Raw genomic sequence first — 20,000 nt, 5'->3', positions numbered from 1 at the left:
GCAGAGAGAGAGAGAGACAGGCAGATGGAGCGAGAAAGACAGACAGACAGGTGGAAAGAGGAAAACAGAGAGAGACAGATGGAGAGAGACAGACAGGTAGACAGACAGGTGCAGAGAGAGAGAGACAGGCAGATGGAGCGAGAAAGACAGACAGACAGGTGGAGAGAGAGAAAGAGAGACAGACAGACAGACAGGTGGAGAGAAAGACAGATCGGTAGACAGACAGGTGGAGCGAGAGACAGACAGGTGAAGGGAGAGAAAGAGAGACAGACAGACAGACAGGTGGAGAGAGAGACCGAACGACAGACAGTCAGAGATAGAGGCAGGTGTGGAGAGAGACAGACAGGTAGACAGACAGGTGGAGCGAGAGACAGACAGGTGAGAGGAGAGAGAGAGAGACAGACAGACAGGTGGAGAGAAAGACAGATCGGTAGACAGACAGGTAGAGCGAGAGACAGACAGGGGAAGGGAGAGACCGAACGACAGACAGTCAGAGATAGAGGCAGGTGTGGAGAGAGACAGACAGGTAGACAGACAGGTGGAGCGAGAGACAGACAGGTGAGAGGAGAGAGAGACAGACAGACAGACAGGTGGAGAGAGAGACCGAACGACAGACAGTCAGAGATAGAGGCAGGTGTGGAGAGAGACAGACAGGTAGACAGACAGGTGCAGAGAGAGAGAGAGACAGACAGATGGAGCGAGAAAGACAGACAGACAGGTGGAAAGAGGAAAACAGAGAGAGACAGATGGAGAGAGACAGACAGGTAGACAGACAGGTGCAGAGAGAGAGAGACAGGCAGATGGAGCGAGAAAGACAGACAGACAGGTGGAGAGAGAGAAAGAGAGACAGACAGACAGACAGGTGGAGAGAAAGACAAATCGGTAGACAGACAGGTGGAGCGAGAGACAGACAGGTGAAGGGAGAGAAAGAGAGACAGACAGGTAGACAGACAGGTGCAGAGAGAGAGAGACAGGCAGATGGAGTGAGAAAGACAGACAGACAGGTGGAGAGAGACAGACAGGTGGGGAGAAAGACTGACAGACAGACAGGTAGGAATATTCAGGTTTGATAAACACAGACATACACTCAGTTGTCAGTTCATGAGGAACACTGAGCTCAAACTTAGTCAGTCTGATCCACCAGTGCTGTAGGAAAGGCTGCAGGTGTGTTATACCGACAGGTGTATCTATTAACAGAAACATACTACTACTAACAGAAATACCTGTTAATGCAACACAACTCAACAGCTCCACAACCTGCAGCCTCCAAACTCATCACACAGGTGAATCAACACGTCTCTGAAACCGTTTCAGCACAAACTGAACCTCACAACCTTCATGAAGGAGGATTATTACAGGACTGTTGGATCAGACTGACTCAGTTGGAGCTGGTGTTCCTAATAAACTGGACTCTGGGTGTATTTTGGTGAAGAGTAAGCACTGAATCAGACACGGCTTCGGCCTATAAAGACGTGGGGACACAGAGTCTCGGTCATGTTTGTGTGACTGACATCTAATGCAGCCAATCGCTCTTCATCCTGACTCTGGCTTCGTCCGATCAGAGTGAGGAGCTGAGTACTGACAACATCGTTCACCTCCTCCTCTGACAGCTGCAGAGCTGAGAGCGCCCCCTGCAAGAGGAAACATTATAACATTCAACAACCAATACTCCCACCTCCTGACTGTACACGGGAATTATACTACATGACTAACGAGACCTGAAAGCGGGTCCAAGCACCCGACACAACCGAAACCTCAAGGCAAGCTGACCCAGGAGCATCGCCGCACAGGTGATTTAAACCTGTGGTTTAACACCTGTGTGGCGATGCTCCTGCTCCATGCTTGGACAGACCCAGACCATCTGCTGCAGGGCACTCTATCAGGATCTGATCCAGCCTTGGACCACGAGGACTGCTGAGCCTGTGTCTGCAGTAAAACCTTTTTCAATAAATCATTTTGCACCTTATTCATGTTTGTTGTGTCTCTGTCTAACTACCGTTCTGCGGAATGCACATAAAAGCTAAGATGCAAAAACAAAATGAATATAAAAGTAAAACCCTAAGCACACTTAATCAAACACTGAACTGATTAACAACAGTTTTATAGATCACAGTGGACACTGACCTATGGAAGCAAAACATTATCATTAAATAGTCAATGATTTCAAACAGCAGCACCTTTTGTCGGATTTGTACTGGAGAATATCCTGGATGTGAATATCCTATTTGGGGATATCTGAACAATGTAATCATGACCTTACAGCGCCACCTGTGGTTGGATTTGCAACAAATGGTATGGTATGCTAGATCTGGATCACATACTGGATGTACATAGTAAATTTGGTTTAATTTGGAAAAACTGTTGTTGAGATAAAGTGTGGATGGATGTGGGTGGTTTGGGCATGACCAGAGGCCTGTTGACTGCTTACATTAAACTGCAGATAGATGTGGGTCCTGCAGAGCTCTCAAATGGTTTTGTTCTGATTCGTTAAATATGTCAGAAGGAGCAGCAGAGGAAAGGATCTCACGTCAGAAATCTCAGCTTTATTGCTGTAAATTCAGTGAATCTGACGCGTCAGTCCACTCCCTCCCCCACCGTCAGTGTATTTTGATCTTTATTCAAATTTCTTTTAATTAGAATAATTTTGAATGCATTTTTTTGATTGTTCTCTGGCCAACCTTTTTATAGTTAAGTGCAACCCACACTAGACCCTACTCATGTCTCATTTCTTAAAAACAAAACATCGTCTCTAAGCACTCGTCCTGTAGTACTGAATATCCTTTCAGTCATTTGTTTTAAAGGGAAACACTCCCTGGTTGGATGAGATCCAGCTCTTGCTCCTATGTGGTTTGAATACAGTTATAGTCTGTTGCTTTGGACAAAAGTGTCTGATCAATTAATGTAATGTGATGTAATGTTTTACTTTTCTTGATGTATTATTATGGTTTATATTATATTTATATTACATCTATTTAGGGATATATCTTTTGCCCGTCCTGCTACACTCAGGAACTCATAATGAAGAAATGAAAACACGTTTTTAGATTTTTTAGCAGAGAGGGCATGTGTGTGAATGTTTGAGGCTCCATACGGAGCTGAAATTCACTCTCAGGATTCAGACACTGATATCAAATGTGGGACAGTAAATACAGCAACACTAGTCGCGTGTTTTTACCGTACAGCGCTCCACCTCAGCCAGTCGATCCTGCCACGTCTGTTCATAACAACAACGGAGCTGATGGAGGAAGTCGGCATGAAGACTGTCTGAACACACACACACACACACACACACACACACACACACACACACACACACTCAGTGAGACTGTAGTCAGGTTTCATCCACATGGAGCTCACACTTTAACTGAATTTCAAGTTTAAAAACATGAGTGAAGTCTTGTTTCCCTCCACTGCTGCTGTGTGATTATGAGCTTGTAACCAGCTGGTTGAGCTGATTCTCCAGTCGCTGCCATTTAACCACCACAGAAGAAGAGGACGTAGCGAAACGAGGTCATTAAAAGAGCTGCAGTCAAAGCTCAGACGATGGAAAACCGTGTGGAGAAAGTGATGGAACCTGACGTTTCTGTTGGTTTCCTGTGTTAATGTGAGGAAGGTTCCAGTCTCCTCACGGCTCCTCACAGATCTGACGGTTTCCTCTCTTCACGCTTCACGTACGTCAGCGTTTTTTTGTTTCCATTCAGTTTGTTTTAAATGAGCCAATTAAAAAAGTGGGTGGGAACACACTTTACAATGTGTCGACTCAAACAGAAAAGCGAAGACAGGTACCAATTTGTTGATTGACGGCTGTCAGCTGGCAGAACCAATCAGAGACCAGAGCAGTGGAGCAAGTGGGCGGGACCAGGGAGCTGAAACACGCAGACAGGATGCGATTACACAACTAGCATGCGGGGGTAGATACTGTACACTATTTAAAAACTGGAATCATCAGTGGACTCAGTGGATCCTGCAGCCAACACAACACATCAGACAGGTCAACTGAACTGGAGACATTGAACAGTAAAAGCGTTTCCGGATTCAGGACAGTTTAGTCCTGAATCAGACGCCTCCGACTAATTTTAGAATCGGAACTACTTTCTGCCAGATTGGTAGTTGTTGTTGACCAGTTCAACGTCAGTCAATCACCTGATCAATCGATCGATCTGTCTGTGGGGACAACTGGTTTCTGGCGGGTCAGAAATTTTAGCAGTTCCATGGTCTGATTGGCCGGACGGCTACTGTCAACAGATCCGTTCTAAACTATAGTGAGCCTGTCTTAATATTAATATAATTAGTTCTCTCTCACAGTGAGAATAATGTTGTAAGTTCTGTTTATGGAGAAAAGAAGACTGACACACATAGTGTGAGTTAACACAACATTCAGGATCAGTAATTCCATTCAGTTCAATTTTATCTATATCGCACCAAATCCTAACAGAGGTTATCTCAGGGCACTTTTCATGTACAGCACGTAGAACGAACTCTTTATAGTTATATTTACAGAGACCCAACATTCCCCCCTGAGCAAGAAAACAGACTGAGGCTGAAGCTACAGAACAACCTGTCGCTGCCACAGAGACAAACTGAACCAATCAGAAGACAAAGTCTCTGCTGTTACCTGATCCTGTAGATGAGGTCACGACGTTGTTCTGTTAGATCTTGCTGAGTTTGTCTCAACTGCTGAACTGACATCAGCTGCGGATCCGCATCACTGCTGCAGAGACTCCTGCAACACAAATACTACTGATCCTGAACCAGTTTATACAAATACCAATGATACAGCTGCTAAATACTGCAGTACAACTAGTATTTTTACTGATACTACTGACAGTATTATCCTAACCATGTTTACAACCTGTTTGGATCTGTCTATTCTGTCTATGACCTGGCTCTGCACCTGTTTGGACCTGTCTATGACCTGGTTCTCCACCCACCTGAAGTGGTATATGATGTCGGTGACTCTGCTCCTCCTCCAGCGGCTCATACAGTCCTCCCAGTGCAGATGGAGGAGTGACTCATGCTGCAGGTTCTCCTCCTGGAGGAGCAGCAGCAGACGAGCCACACTGCGACGGTTCGCCAGCAGAGACTGATTCAACATCTGATGCACAGACAGAGGAGAACTGTAGCTATCAGTGTGTGAGAGGTCAGAGTTCAGAGGTCTGAGGTTGCAGTGTGTTACCGTGGCCTCATTGTGGATCAGTCTGTGGACGTCCGGTGGAAGCAGGAAGCTGATCTTCTCCAGCAGGTGGCAGTGCTTCTTGAGCACGGCTCTGATCTACATACACAGAGCAGTGTTTCAAACAGGCTTCATAACTGATCCTGGTTCTGTTTCCATTCAGTCTACATTCAGACTGAAGGTCAATGTGTGTGTGAGAGTGTTTGTGTGTGTTAGTGTTGTGTTCATCCTCAGCAGAAACTCCACCTCTCCCTGTTGTTTTCCTTCAGTCTCTCCTTTTTCCTCTGTATGTTTATGAAGTGTAGTTCATAAATTCTGGGATACAGGTGAATTTGCAAGCTGAAACATTTTCAACTCGTGTGTCCTCACCTCACTTCAAACCGCCCCCTGAGAATTCACTTTTAATTGCATCTATAAGGTCTTTCCATGGTCTTCACACTGCCTTGCTTCCTGTGTGGACACACTTTAAACTTTCATTTTACACTAAAAATTCTTTAACTTTAGTCAATGTCCTGATGTTTTTAACTTCGATTGATGAAGCTTCACATTAACCTGAGATAGACTTTAGAAGGTATTTCATACAGAACGAAGACTGTGGACTTGGCCTCCATCACTTCCAGAGATCTGTTGCCGTATGAACGGTAGGAGTGATTACAGCATGAAAAACCTGGTCATATGTTCATATGGGGACCTGACTAATGTTTGAAGACTGACTTGAAAAATTGTGAACCTGTCCTATAACACTGAACCCTGCTGATAAAATCATCCTTTTCATTCAAGTAGTGTTCCTCACAAACTAACACACTTTTCTTTGCAGCTCGCAGCTTCAGCAGCTTCACTGTTAAAGCAGCATCTAACGTCTACACTTCACTGGGACAGCTGATGAACACTCAGCCATTTTGAGTTGGATGTGCAGACTCTGAAACCCATCAGGGTTAAACTCAGTCTGACCTTGTCAGTTCGTTGAGTCTCAGATTTGGTCAGTTTGTGGTTCAGCTCCATGATTCTCATCTTTTTCAGCTTCACCTCCTTCTCCACCTGCTCCCAGAGATCACACACCTCCTACACAAACACACACACACACAGACACAATCACAAAGCTCCAGAAAAAGCCACTAAGCCTCAAGATGAGATTGTTTGGTCAACTGCTGTTTCTGAGAGTTCCATGAATGAACTTTGAATCTTAAGTCTAAAAGATATTTGAGTCAGCTTTAAAAAAAAAAAAAAAAAGTGTAATATATATATGTGACTGTAAAAATGTAACATAAATCTACCAATCTCCTCAATGGTGGCTACAGTACAGCAGGGGTTTTCAAAGTCTGACACCATGGCCCCCCCCAAACAAAAATTGAGTTGTCTCCATTAAAAGCTGCTGAAGGAGCCGTGATCAGCTCCTGTTTGCAGTGTAGCCGTGGACGTACAGACAACTGTCACTGGGTCACTGTGATACTGAAGGAAACTTAAAAACATGAAGATTCTGAATGAAGCTCTGAAGCCTCTTTTTCCTCTGGTTTCTAAGTGAATTTCTGGAGCTTTATTCTGCAGGGACATCAGAGATCATGACGTCCTCAGGAGGTGGACGTCACACTGAATCATATCAACCTGTGTTTCGTGTCTGTGTTCAGATCTGACTCAGTTATGACTCTGAGACTCTACGAAAGAGTTTGATTTTTGATGCGAATTGTGACAATCAAGTGCTTTGAAGTGTTTTAAAGAACCTAATCCCCCCCATGAGCTGTGTGTCAACGACTGACGTGTTCCAGGTGCTCATGTGTACCTGCAGACTGACATGATCCAGTTGTTCCAGCTGTTCCATTCTGTCCTTCAGTGTGTCCAATCTGAGGTCCACCTCCTGCAGAGAGGACAGCAGCTCCTGACTGACACGCCTCACCTGAGCCTCACACACCTGACAAGATGACGTGTAAATTAGATCAAGTCAGAAGGTGTATTGTGCGTACAACATACTATACACCAGTGTGTATACTACCCCAGGTGTGCTATACCAATATGTACAGTATACAGCTTCTGTTGTGATATACCAATGTGTATACTACCGCTGGTGTATTATACCAATGTGTATACTACCCCTGGTGTATTGTATCACTCTGTATACTACCTCCGGTGTATTATATTAATGTGTATACTACCTCCGGTGTATTATATCAGTATATATTCTACCTGAGTGACTTCTGTCAGTTCAGTATCCAGCTGTTTCAGAGCTTCTTTATGCTTTTTATGTTTTTTCTCCGTCAGACGTTCGATGATGTCAGAGCTCGGACGATCGACCACTGAAAGAGAGAGAGAGGACGACAGCTGGAGCTGCAGCCGTGATTGGTTGTGAGGGTGGGACATTAAACACTACCTGAGAAGCCAGGATTTTATTTTATTCATAACGTGTTATCAGAGTCTCGCTTCGCTCTGTTGGGCCTATATGAATGTTCAGACTGCTGCTGCCTCTCAGTTTATTGGTCTTTCATTTATTAATCCTCACACGCAGACTCTGTCCTTTGGGCTCCATGAGGACTGTTTTAATTGAAGACTTAAAGCTAAGTTCAGTGAAATCCTTCCCGCTGTTTGTGTTTCCAAAAAGACAAAATGAAGAGTTGTTCAGTAAAGTAGTGTCTCCCAACCTCTGTGGGCTTGCTTTCACAGGTTATACGACCATATTGTGGACACATGTTTTGAGAAGTTCTACCAAAGAGGGATTTTCCTTTTCAGATTGTTTTGTTTTTGACTTTGAAAGATTGTTATAGGCCTGAACGAACAAGAGTGTTCAGTATTTCATTAGAAAAAGAGCAAAAGATAGAAAAGGTCAGAAAAAATTGCCTTTGTAGTCAGAATTTAACAACTGTCTAAACAAATACTGTTCTATGCTCTCACACTGTGCAATTTCCTGTAGTAACTACGGAATAATCTTTCATTATTACCAATATTAATCTATCAAATCACCTGCTGAATGTAGAATATGCCTCATTTGTAAGTAAAAGCACTGTGACCTCATCACGTTGTTTCATAGCTGCAAACCATCCAGGAGACGTCAGCATGATTCAGTATAGTTCAACATGGTTGGACATGGTTGGTTCAATACGGTTCAATACGGTTCAACACGGTTCAGTACAGTTCAGTATAGTTCAACATGGTTCGACATGGTTAGACATGGTTCAGTACGGTTCAACAGGATTCAATATGGTTCGAGATGGTTGGACATGGTTCGACATGGTTCAGTACGGTTCAATACGGTTCAATATGGTTCAACACGGTTCAGTACGGTTCAACACGGTTCAGTATGATTCAATATGGTTCAACATGGTACGAACCCACAGTGTCAGGAAGTCTGCTGACATCAACAACATCATCATCATCATCCACCTGCTGCCCCCTGCTGGAGGACGAACACAACAACCTGAGAAAGAGACAGAAAGAGACAGAGACATATTTCGGAAACACGTTTGAGAGATGGCACAGTACAGGAAGTATGGTTGGAGTCTCTGTCTGTCTCTCTCTACCTGTCTGTCTCTAACTGTCTCTAACTGTCTCTGTCTGTCTGTCGCTCCCTGCCTGTCTACCTGCTGGTAGTGCTGCAGTGTGTGTTGCTGTCCTCAGCAGACAGACAGTCTGTCCTCGTGTCTTTACGTCCAGCCAGCAGAGACCTGGACAGCTGAACCTACAAACACACAAGAGTTCAACACAACCTGAGACAGACAAATATCGCAACGGGCAAATCACATTCGTTGTCATGATATGATGATAATGATACAATAATAAACACAACACTTTCAAACAGAAAGAAAAAACTTGAGTTTGTCTCCTGGTATCTGATCAGTATCCGATCATACATCAATTCTCTACATGCATCTGCCGTCAATCGTAAAACCAACTGTCACATCTGTGGAACCTTTATTTTATTTATGAAAGCGGAAACAAAAAAAGCACGTGCGACAACAGACCAGGTCCAGCTTAAAAAGCACCACATCCATACTTCTCAGACCTGGACTTATCAACCAGTAGACTCCAGTAAGTCTTTAAAACCCTGTCAGATTTGTGAAAACACAAAACAAAAGTAGTTTTACTGCTTTTTTTCACATCCAGACCAGAAAAAACCATGATATTTAGACTTCTTGAATCCGCACTGGGTTACCGTAAAGACTCTGGAGACATTTTGTCCCTGTTTCCTATAAATTCTGTTTCCTGCCATGAAAACGTCCTCACTTCCAAACTAAAACAGAAAACCGCGCAGTCTCCGACTGACCAATCACTGCAGAAGAGGTGAAAGGTTCGTTTCCTGGACAAACGTCTAATCATCCCGGATACAACAGACCCGCGTTACCTGTGTTGCGTCTGAGTATGCCGTTCGCACCTGGACAGGTAAAACACGAGGTTGTAATTTCCCCAGTGTTTCTTACACGGGGTTACGCGACCGGAGCACGGAGAACCGCACAGAGTTCCGTCTAGCTTCATGGTGTCCACCTGACCTGAAACACCTGTCCCCCCCCCCCCAAACATTCACCTGTGCTGGTCTGACCCGGTTTGTGACGGACTTCGGTTACCGGACTGCTGCGCCTCGTTTGGCTGTCACACTGTGAACTTTGACTCACCTGAGCGTCGAAAAGCTGCCGGTACACCTTTCCGCTCGGTACCGCTCTGCTCTCACACATGCTAACGGTCGTTAGCCGGCTGCTAGCAGATCCGGATCGTTCAGTTCCCGGGCCGGAGCAGCGGTCTGCGCTGGGGCGGGGGGCTCCGGTGAGCGGCCTCAGACCCTTCTGGGCTCTCTGTCGGTGTAAAGTCCGTCAGACTCTCCGTTAAACCGTCGGTACCTGCTTTGCTTCGTTCAGCCGGGCTTAAAGTTTCTCCGTCACCATGACAACCAACGCTTTGCGACGTTCGCGGTCAGCGGAGAAAATCGTACATTCAGAACCCGCAGAAAAGTCAGTCCTTCGCGTCGTTTAGAAGCTGAAATGCTCCTTTACTTTACAGATCGAGATTTTCACAAACAAAACACGTGGAGAGTTTAAAGAATATGTTTTATTATGTTTTAAACCGCCCGTCAATATACAAGCTCTGCTGAAACCAATAGTTGACCGACAGAAGATTCATTGGAAACTACTTTGATAATGGTTTCAGTCCATTTTCATTTCAAAATACCAAATATTTCCCGGTTCCAGTTTCTCAAATGTTAAGATTTGCTTCTTGTCTTTTTAATTTTCTAATGGTTATTAATTTTGAGGTTTGGTCTGTCGATCAGGCAAAACAAACATTGCGAAGGTTTCACTTTTAGCTCTGAGTAACTGTGGCAACACTTATTTTCTGATGTTTTACAAACAAATCAATCAGTTGTACCCTGTATAAAATTAACTCCACCTCCACCGACTCCAGCACCAGTAATAATAATGTAATGATATAATACATAATAATATAAAACTCACATGGTACACTTTTCTGCTTTGAGTGCTTTCACTTTTAATATTTTAAGTACATTTTCCAGATTACATTTACTTATACTTGAGTAACATTTTCAGTGCAGGACGTTTACCTGTACCAGAGTATTTTCACAGGGTGGTGTTAGTACTTTTACTGCAGTAAACAATCCAAACACACTGTCCGCTAGCTCACAAACCAACAACCTCATTTAACACACAGTGATGAACTGATGATCAGATGATCAATAAAGACTTAAAACAGACCAGGGACGGACAGGTGTCTGCAATAAAAACCAGTTCAGAGGAAATAAAAGATCAAACAGAGAAAAACCCAAAACCACGCACACAAAAAAGTCAAAGTGTGTTTGAGTTATGGTGATGTTTGGTCATGTGATCTCAGGTGTGTTCAGTCGGAGTCAGTGATGTCACTGCCACTGCTGTCGTCAAGGTTACCGGCTGTGTACTCCTTACAGATTAACTTTGACCTGACGGCTCGCTTCCTGTTGTCATGGAAACAAAAAAAGCTGATACTTGCCGTCACATTTTCGAAAAAGTTAAAATGAATCTCTGCTCACCTGCGGTAAAAGAAGTTCGGTCGACTTCTGGAGGTCAGACAGTCGTCTGTCTGCTTTTCCTGCAGAGACAGAGAGACAGGTAAAGACAGACAGGCAGAGACAGAGACAGCTGGATAATCCTATGTCATGGGGTCAAACAATAAATCATATCAGGTGACTCTGGAGCTGACAGATGCTGAATGGAAACAACACGTCCAGCCTTGAGGTGGATGAGCTACACCAGCAGACGACCACGTCAGGTTCCAGTCCTGTCAGCCAAGAACAGGAAGCTGAGGCTGCAGTGGACACAGACTCACCAACACTGGACAGTTGAAGACTGGAAAGACGTAGCCTGGTCTGATGGATCTGGATTTCTGCTGAGGCAGCAGGTGGTCGGGTCAGAATCTGGTGTCAACAGCATGAATCCATGGACCCAACCCGCCTCGTGTCAACAGTCCAGGCTTGTGTTGGTGGTGTAATGGTGTGGGGGAGGTTTTCTTGGCTCCGCTTTGGCCCCTTAATAGCAACCAATCATGGTTTGTCGCTGCTGACCATGTGCTTCCCTTCATGGCCACAGTTTACCATCTTCTAATGGCTACTTCCAGCAGGATAATGCACCAGGTCAGAAAGTAAAGTCGTCTAAAAACTGGTTTCATGAACCTGACCATGAGTTCAGTGAACTTCAGTGGCTCTTTCAGTCACCAGCGAGTCTGGTCTTTCAGAGTCTGGTCTGTGATGAGATGCAACTGAACTGGTGGAATCTGGTCTGACCCAGTTCTGTCGGTCTGCAGAGGTGCTGAGTTACAGTCAGGTGTTCCACAGTGAACTAAGAAGGAACCAGTGTTCACAGTGACGGAGACTCAAACCTCGATGTCAGTCAGTGTCACAGCTCAGAGTGTAAATACACCTGTTCACAAGTGTTTATCAACCTGCTGCTACTAATCAGAGACAGACAGAGAGAGAGAGAGAGAGAGAGACACACACTGACGGACAGACAGACAGACAGACAGAGGATGTAGAGAGAAATTCCGGTATATTACCCATGATGCAGTAGTGCTGGGCTTCTGCTCAGACTCTGCAGCGCCTCCTAGAGGAGAGCTGTGCTGCTGCAGCGCTGCCGCCTCCTCATTCTCCCCTGACGTCCCGCTGCGAACCTCCTCACTGCTTCCTGATCCCAGAGTCACATGACAGGGTTTAATACGACCGCAGGTCACATGACACCTTTTAATACGACAGCAGGTCACATGACAGCACTCTGACCTTTCACCGCGTTCTCTGTTGGCTCCTCCTCTTCCTCACTGCTCACACTCCTCTCACACTGAGTGAGGACAGAGTTAACGAATGTCACAGAGATGAAATATGTTGTGAAAGTCCTACAAATCTTCAGCTCAGCAGGATCCACGGTTCAGGTCTGATCGTTAATTAGTTTCCATTAGAGTCAGTGTCATGTTTGTCTGGTGACTGATCCATAAATCAATTAAAATGATCAAATGTGTTGTTAATGTGATTAAAAGAAGCCTGATCCTTAAATATCAAGTTTTATCTTTTGTTCCATAAAACAGTTGAAATGAGTTTTTTATTTTTATTCCACCAAACAAATGACTTTAAAAGATTCAATAAGGGATTCAAAAGGATTTGGGGTTTTTTGAACCTGGTCCTAAGTCCTACACTTACATCACCTGTGTCATTCCCCTCCTCCTCACCTGGTGGGTGTTGCAGTTGAGTCGGCGGAGGCGTGTCCTCAGCTGTAGCTCCTCCCCCTGTGATCTCAGCAGGAGGAGCTCCAGCCTATCAGATTGCTCAGTGAGCTGTCTGACCTGCTCCCTGTACTGGTCCTTCTCCTGCAGGAGCTGCCGCACCTCCTCCTGCTGCTCCGCCCGCGACGACAGAGCCTGAAACAATCAGAGAGTTGGCTTTACAGGTGCAGTCAGACCAGAATCCACCTGGAGAACTCTCCTGGCGTGTTGTAAGCAGCAGTCCTCAGAGCTGTAAATGAACCAGTGGTCAATGAAACATCATACTGTCATTAACTTCTGTCACTGTCCTCACACTCACTGCAGCCAATCAGCACCTTTCCCTCTGCTGATTGGAATGGCAGTTCAAACCACCTCCAAATGCGGTTTGGCATTTCATGTGGCTTTTACTGTACAAAATTACTAAATTCAATCTGGATGTGCCAAAAAAACAGATTTTGGCTGGCAGTCTGAACAAGGCCCGAATATGTGTCACCCTGTTTCACACAGACATGATTTGAATTTTGATCTGACTGCACCGTAACAGAAACAGAAAATCCTCTTCCTCACCTTGTCTCTCTCTCTGATCACCTCTTCCAGCTGTCTGAGGGTTTGTTTGTGTCGTTGACGGTACATCCTGGCGTCTCCTTTCAGCTGAGTACAGCGCAGCTCCAGCTCCTCCTTCTCCTCCAGACCCTGAAAACAAACACACCCAGTGTCAAAGTCTCAAGGTCTCAAGGTTTTGCAACTGATCTGAGCTGCTCAGCTGATAAACCCCCCTCACATAGCCCCCGAGCCAAATAATAAGACATATCCTTCTCTCACAAACAAAGCTAGATCATCAACATAGAGGGAAACGTCAAGCCTGCAGCTTTCATGTTATCCATCTGTTTCACAAAAAAAGCCTCCAGCAGTCCAGGGAGCCTAATCCCTTCACCTCTCTGGAAGGCTTTAATTGTGCATAAAGTTTTGAGTTTTATTAATAGAAAGCGAAATGAATATGTTTTTTTTCCATTCATCTCTCGTTGATGAGATAACTGGAAAACGGGGACTGTTGTCTCGTTAATACCCCATGTCTAATACAGCCACAGACGTGCATTTAAGAATCCTGCACTTTATTTATCCAGCAAACTCTTATTGTGAAATATTTAGCTACTGCAGATCTGTGTATGTGTTGTGATCAGCAGAAAGGAATCTTCCCTCTTTTTTATCTGTAACGTGGTTCAGACATTGTGCCAAGAACTTACTAACTTCACTAACTTAACTTCAAGCTCCTGTTACGTTTTGTTGACTTTACTCAAAATCTCCTCCTCCTTCTCCTCGTCCCCCTCCTCACCCTGGCTTTCTGCTCCTCTGCTCTGTGGAGATCTCTCCTCAGTCTGAACACGAGGAGGGTCATCTGAGAAGGAGCTGGACTCTCCTCCTTCTCTCCTTGCTTCTCCTGTTTTTTCTCCTCCTCCTTCTCCTCACTTTTCTCCTCCTGTTTCTCCCCTCTCTGCTCCTCCAGTCTGTTGGGGTGGAAGAAGGTCTCTGTGGGCAGAGCCAGACTCCTGCTCTGAAAACACACATTTCAACATGTTAGTCAGTGAGTTTCTGATACATTATCACCAGCATGAGTCTTGGACCTCACTAATGCAGCAGTTGGTGTTTAGAGGCTGTAAACAGTTGAAGTGTCAGTGTGTTTGAAAGCAGTGACAGCGGCTGAAGATGAAGAGTGTGAATTGTTGGAAGTGTCAGCACTGAAAACAGTTGAAGTGTGTCATACTCTACCTCCTGCAGTGGTCTCAGTGTTCGTCTTCGTAACAGCCGAGTCTGACTTTCAGCTCGCAGCACTGTGTGATTCAGGCGCTCCACCTGCACACACACAGAGGTCAGAGGTCAGAGGTCACATCAGCTCTCTGGAACGGTCATCAGGGGTCAGAGGTCAGAGATCAGCTGACCTCTATCTGCAGGTCTCTGTTGGCCAGCAGGGCGCTACTCTTCTCCTGGTTCAGAGTGTTGATGTCGGCCATCAGACTGTAGTTGTGGTCCCTGAGCTGCTTTACCTCCTCGCTCAGCCGCTCCCGCTCCTCCCTAACCTTCTGCACGCGCTCAGTCAGCTTCCTCAGCTCGCGGTCCCTCAGCTGCTGCTGCCGAGACCACGCCTCCTGGAGGCCACAACAAAAACAGGACACCGAAACACGACGAATTAACCAAAGCAGAGAACTTTGTGAGCTCCATCTCTAACTCTTCCCTAGTAACCCAGTTGCTACGCCAACCTGTTCCTTGGCAACAGAGCAGGCCTGTTGGCGGCGTCTCCTCTCGCCCTGCAACGCCCTCTGCAGGCGGCTGAGCTCCGACATCAAGAACTGGGTCAGACCAGATTCTCCTGCAGTGTCTGAACAGAGAGACAAATTAAAACCGCTAATCAATCTACAACAAATTTTTAAACAGAAAGACAGGCGGACAGACAGGTAGGTAGACGAGCAAACAGACAGACGGGTAGACAGACAGACAGACCGATGAGGATGCTGAAGGTCTTGTTAGGCTCCTTCCCGGTGATTCGACTGTACAGTTGAGGATAATCCAGCTCCAGACTCTCCAGGAAGGCCGTGTAACCTTTGACCCCTGTCCTCTGCAGGATGTCCAGCAGCGCTCCTGTAAAGGTCAAAGGTCACAGCAAAGGTCAGGTCAGACAGTCAGAGGAGACCTGACCGGGAGGGCTGTCAGGGATACGAACCAGGTGAAGGCCTCGACCTGGTTTGCATTTGGACCTCGGATCTTGATGACCACGCAGTGACCCAGACGACTCAAGACTAACCTCAGTTACTCGGCTGTGACCTGTGTTGTTTGATCATGACGTTAGAGACTCTGAATTTATTTAGGTGACTGGGACATGACCTGGGTGACTCGCGGGTGACCTTAGTAACTCAGACAACACCACAATGATTTGTATGCGGTCTTTGTGATTTGGCATAATGCCAGGGACTCCTACAGGACCTGGGTGACTAGGACGGGACTTTAGAGACTCTGACGTGACCCGAGTAACCTGGACGTCATCACAATCAATCAGATAAGAACTGTGTGATTTGACTTGACTTTAGGGACTTATGTGCAATCTAAATGACTAGGACAGGATCCGGGGGACTTGGATTTGATTTGAGTGACTACAACATGACCTTAGCGACTACGCTGTCACCTGGTGACTCAGACATAAACTTACTTACGAGGACGTGACCTGGGTTGATAAGATCATGACCTCTGTGCCTGGAAGATGACCTGGATGACTCGGACATGACTTTGTTGACTTGGATGTGATTTGAGTGACTTGGACATGACCTCACTGACGAATATATGGATGACAGAAAAATGACCTGAGACTTGGATGTGGCCTCAGGAGTAAACCGCAGGACCAAAGTTGACTTGAAAAAGGACACTGAGGAACAGATGAGGAGTACCTTCCTTACATCCAGATTCTGAGGCTCGCTCTGAGTCCTGGTTCCAGCAGACGGTGGTAACCCTGATGTGACTCCCTAGACAGTGTCTGGTTTTAGATTCTGGTTTTGTTACAAAGGGTTGACCACAGCATTTTTTAGCATGTCGGTCTGAATCTGTGGCTAAACGTATAAATACAAACCTGCTGTCCCTGGATTCTTGGTCTTCATCTCTTCTGGTTCAGGGTTTCTCCTCAGGGTGGAGGTTTGAGGAGCCCAAAAAAGTGATCAGATCTGAGTTTCTAGAAAACCACTGAGGTTGTGTTCCTTACCAACTTTTCTCCTCCTGACGACGAGGGCGGGGTCGTTGAAGAGCTGCTCCTCATCCTCAGCACTGATCACCTGACAGCACCCATCAGAAAACAACCAATCAGAGGAGGAGGATCAGGAGAAGTGACCGGAAAAGGAGGAGGAGGAGGAGGAGATGCAGCATTTTAAGGAGCAGCAAGGGGAAGGATAAGAGACACTGGCAAAGTGGAGCAGGAGGAGCACGTGCCTGAGACTAGCCGAAATAAGGGCAGCAGTACAAGGAAGTGCAGCAAAAAGGAGTTACCTCACACCTGTCGAAGACAGGGAAAGATGGACGGAGGAGGTGAAGCAGTATAAAAAGGAACAGGAGCAGGAGGAGGTGCAGCAGCAGGAGTCACCTGGCACTGGCGCAGGTAGGGAGTGATTCTTGACGGTTCGATGGTTTTGATGAGCAGCATCCTGAAATCATCCAGCTGCAGCCAGCAGAGGTCGTCCTCACACACTCCGTCCATCACGACACCGGGTACACGCTACACACTCCTGATACACACACCTGTTTGTATCTACTTGGTCTCGGTCTCAGTTCGTCTCTCTCCCTTTCTGTCTGTCTCCGTCTCTGTCTCTCAATCTGTCTCTCTCTGTCGCTGCCTCTGTGTTTTCTGAGGAAGAAGTCGTTTCTCCCACTTCCTGTTTTCAGTTCTGTCTCCACCCTCACTGACCGACACTGACACAATTCACCGGATTTATCCGAACCCACCAATCAAATCAAACCCATCCTGGTCGTAACTGCTCAGGTGGAACAGTTGGTGTGTGACCCTGTCAGTCACCAGTGTCACTGATCTACACTCAGGTATCGGTAAGCAGGGACTGATCCCGGATCAGTTTACGAGGTCACAGAACGTCTGTAGGACTCAAACCTCCTCATCTACAGGAACAACACGAGGATTTAAGATGGAATAAAAATATAAAACAAAGTAATAAATGAAGAATAATAAGAGAAGTGTCATTAAACCCTACAGACACAGGACGGTACATGAATCTGTCTGTGGCGGGATCTTTATGTTTTCCCTCTTTATAGATTCATTATTTTATGACCTGTGATGGAATGTAACTAAGTACATTTACTCAAATACTGCACTTGAGGTACTTGTACTTTACTTGTACTTTACTTGAGTGTTGTCTTTTTCCTTATACTTCGTAGATATGGACTTTGTGCTGCACTACTTTTATTACAAAGCTATCGTTACTGTGCAAATTCAGGTTATTAAAACAAAATATAAACAACAAATAACACACGATGTATTATTAGAGATGAAACTACCAACAGTCTGTCAATTGACAGAAAATTAACTGGAAACTATGGAAAAAACCAAGCAAAGAAACAGAAATATTTCATGATGCTGCTCTAATCATTTTAATTTAGTTTTTATGACTTTGAGGTTTTGACTGTTGGGTGGAAAAAACAAAGATTGTGTAGGAGTCACTTTGGGTAATTGTGGCGGCTTTTCTCGCCATTTTTTTACAAACCAAGCAATCAATGGATTAATCCATAATGAATATAACCAGTAGTTACATTCCTACATAAAATAGTTCAGATGAGTTCCTCCTGAGCCAACTGCAGCATTAATATGCAGTTTACATATTAACGCATCAGTAATAGTAATCTGACGATTTAATATACAGTATAATAGTGAAACTCATTGGGGGCATTTTACTGCGCTGAGTACTTTTAATCCTTTAAGTACATTTTCCTGATTATTCTTACAAACTTTTACTTGAGTCAGTAAAAGTTTGGGACTCTTACTTGTAACAGAGTATTTTCATGGTGTGGTATTAGTACTTTTACTGAGGTAAAGGATCTGAGTGCTTCCTTCACAGACGGTAAATATCAGTTTCATGATGATGAAGCAGCCGACGCGCTAAAGTCCTCGGTCTGTCAGTTTATTCGTCCGTTATCTTGTCAGCTGCGTTCGTGTGGACAGAAAGCGACAGAAAGAGGAAGAAGTGAAAATTAGAGAAGTCATAAGAGGAATGACTTGGTGAAAGGGAAACATTAATAGGTTTTTTTTTAATGTCGATTCCTGGAAGTTTTATCAAGCGGAAGTGAAACCAAATGAAGAAAAAGAAGAAAGTGTGACAGTGACAAGTCAAATCGCCCGAGAGACGATTTAGCAGAAACAAACGGGAAGGTACGAGTTTCACCAAACAATGACCCCACAGAGTCCTAACTTTGTCCTAACTACTCAGTCTTCACTTTTCACAAAGTCCTCACAATCCAGTGTCCTCACAGTACATGGAGTCCTCACTTTGCAGGTCTAACACTAAACGGCCCTCACAAACATGTACAATATGTAAAGTGCACACTGCTTGATTTCACATAAACTCTTTATTACAGAATAATCAGCATATAATAATAGAACTTTTTCTTTACAGAGGATAAAAAAAACAACTCAAAAATAACAACAAAACGTATTTTAGTGCAATTTCAGGACTTTAAAACTCCTTCTGAGGTTCCTGAACGCTCAACACTGACCCGTAAAGCTGATTTTGTGACTTCTCTTCACAACCATACTGATCATTTTCCAATAATTAATCATTTATGGATTGATTTCTTGCCTTTGGGCAGACACTGGCTTCACTTTTCACATTTCTGTGAAAACCAACCTGCAGAGAATTTACATTTCTTTTAGAAAATTGTATTTTTTGAGTAACATGATCTATTTGAATATTTTGACCTTGTTGGTGCATTTAAGGTTTTATTTGTTTGTTTTATTTACGAGCTCTGTTACCTGGTGACACTCTGAACCCACTCGATCTTACTCTCCATCATTCTCAAAGCATCAAAGCGTTTCTCTCTGATTTCTAAGTGTAGAAAAGACTTTTTTCTGAAAAGTGAGTTTTGTTGCTGTCAAATGAAAACAATTTATTTCTTTAAAGTTTTCCAGGACTCAAACTGCCTTTTTATTCAAATTGGTAGCTGTTTATTTTCTTTTAATCGAACAGGAATTAAAGAGGAGAATCTTTCAGCTCAACTTCAACTGATCTTAACGTTTGAACTAAACGTGTAGATCTGGGGTTTTTATTGGACGATGGTGATCTGGTTTCTACCGGTCTGGCCTGGTCTGGTTAGGAGTGGGTGTGTCAGTGTTGACAATGCCTGAGAAGTGACTGGCTGGAGCTCCTGACCCGTCACACAGCAGCAAAGATCTCTGGAGAAAAAACAAAACAAAAAAACTTCTCATTGAGCGCACACACTCCAGTGTCCTGGATTTGGTCATATTCAGGATCTGATGTTTACATGGATCATAAAGAAACCTGGTTATCTTTCTCCCTGTTTACATGTTTCAGTAACAGCATCCAGGCCTCTGATCATCTGATCGTCATCTGTCTTTGTCTCA

The 20,000-nt window shown here is 44.7% G+C and overlaps 3 protein-coding genes across 4 annotated transcripts in view; all 3 read right to left on the bottom strand.

The window, feature by feature from the left end:
• Positions 1-9,994, bottom strand: part of ccdc180 (coiled-coil domain containing 180) — a 33,047-nt gene extending 23,053 nt beyond the window's left edge. Inside the window, exons 1-12 of the mRNA XM_040123173.1 lie at positions 9,769-9,994; positions 8,740-8,837; positions 8,491-8,576; positions 7,352-7,461; positions 6,951-7,079; positions 6,125-6,235; positions 5,177-5,272; positions 4,932-5,095; positions 4,616-4,723; positions 3,787-3,866; positions 3,176-3,264; positions 1,512-1,631 (exon numbers count right to left, since the gene is read on the bottom strand). Coding sequence (XP_039979107.1) covers positions 1,512-1,631; positions 3,176-3,264; positions 3,787-3,866; positions 4,616-4,723; positions 4,932-5,095; positions 5,177-5,272; positions 6,125-6,235; positions 6,951-7,079; positions 7,352-7,461; positions 8,491-8,576; positions 8,740-8,837; positions 9,769-9,828 — 1,251 coding nt within the window. The 5' untranslated portion in view covers positions 9,829-9,994. The remainder of the gene's footprint in view (positions 1-1,511; positions 1,632-3,175; positions 3,265-3,786; positions 3,867-4,615; positions 4,724-4,931; positions 5,096-5,176; positions 5,273-6,124; positions 6,236-6,950; positions 7,080-7,351; positions 7,462-8,490; positions 8,577-8,739; positions 8,838-9,768) is intronic.
• A 199-nt stretch (positions 9,995-10,193) lies between these two features.
• card9 (caspase recruitment domain family, member 9) lies at positions 10,194-17,235 on the bottom strand. The gene is made up of 13 exons (XM_040123206.1): positions 17,001-17,235; positions 16,626-16,695; positions 15,380-15,517; positions 15,139-15,257; positions 14,821-15,027; positions 14,651-14,734; positions 14,217-14,435; positions 13,451-13,576; positions 12,851-13,039; positions 12,408-12,465; positions 12,188-12,315; positions 11,169-11,227; positions 10,194-11,093 (listed from the first exon to the last, which is right to left on the bottom strand). Exons 1-13 carry the CDS (start codon positions 17,112-17,114, stop codon positions 11,000-11,002), a joined length of 1,605 nt encoding a protein of 534 aa, XP_039979140.1. The 5' UTR covers positions 17,115-17,235; the 3' UTR covers positions 10,194-10,999.
• Positions 17,236-18,988: 1,753 nt separating this feature from the next.
• The window catches only part of snapc4 (small nuclear RNA activating complex, polypeptide 4), a 20,400-nt gene continuing 19,388 nt past the window's right edge, over positions 18,989-20,000 (bottom strand). For both annotated transcript variants that reach the window (XM_040123178.1, XM_040123179.1), the window contains exon 22: positions 18,989-19,811. In XM_040123178.1, the coding sequence (XP_039979112.1) occupies positions 19,707-19,811 (105 nt within the window). In that variant the 3' untranslated portion in view covers positions 18,989-19,706. The remainder of the gene's footprint in view (positions 19,812-20,000) is intronic.

Source organism: Xiphias gladius, unplaced genomic scaffold (genome assembly GCF_016859285.1).
Source record: "Xiphias gladius isolate SHS-SW01 ecotype Sanya breed wild unplaced genomic scaffold, ASM1685928v1 HiC_scaffold_1480, whole genome shotgun sequence".
Taxonomy (NCBI): domain Eukaryota; kingdom Metazoa; phylum Chordata; class Actinopteri; order Istiophoriformes; family Xiphiidae; genus Xiphias; species Xiphias gladius.
The sequence above is the reverse complement of the archived record's forward strand: the minus strand, read 5'-3'. Positions and strand labels throughout refer to the sequence as shown.

Excerpts from the sequence above, each read along its gene's own strand:
- card9 (XM_040123206.1), bottom strand. The coding sequence starts at position 17,114 with ATGGACGGAGTGTGTGAGGACGACCTCTGCTGGCTGCAGCTGGATGAT. Across the intron at positions 15,518-16,625 it reads CGTCAGGAGGAGAAAAGTTG|GAGCGCTGCTGGACATCCTG; the intron begins GTAAGGAACACA and ends TGACCTTTACAG. Across the intron at positions 11,094-11,168 it reads CCGAACTTCTTTTACCGCAG|GAAGCGAGCCGTCAGGTCAA; the intron begins GTGAGCAGAGAT and ends CCATGACAACAG.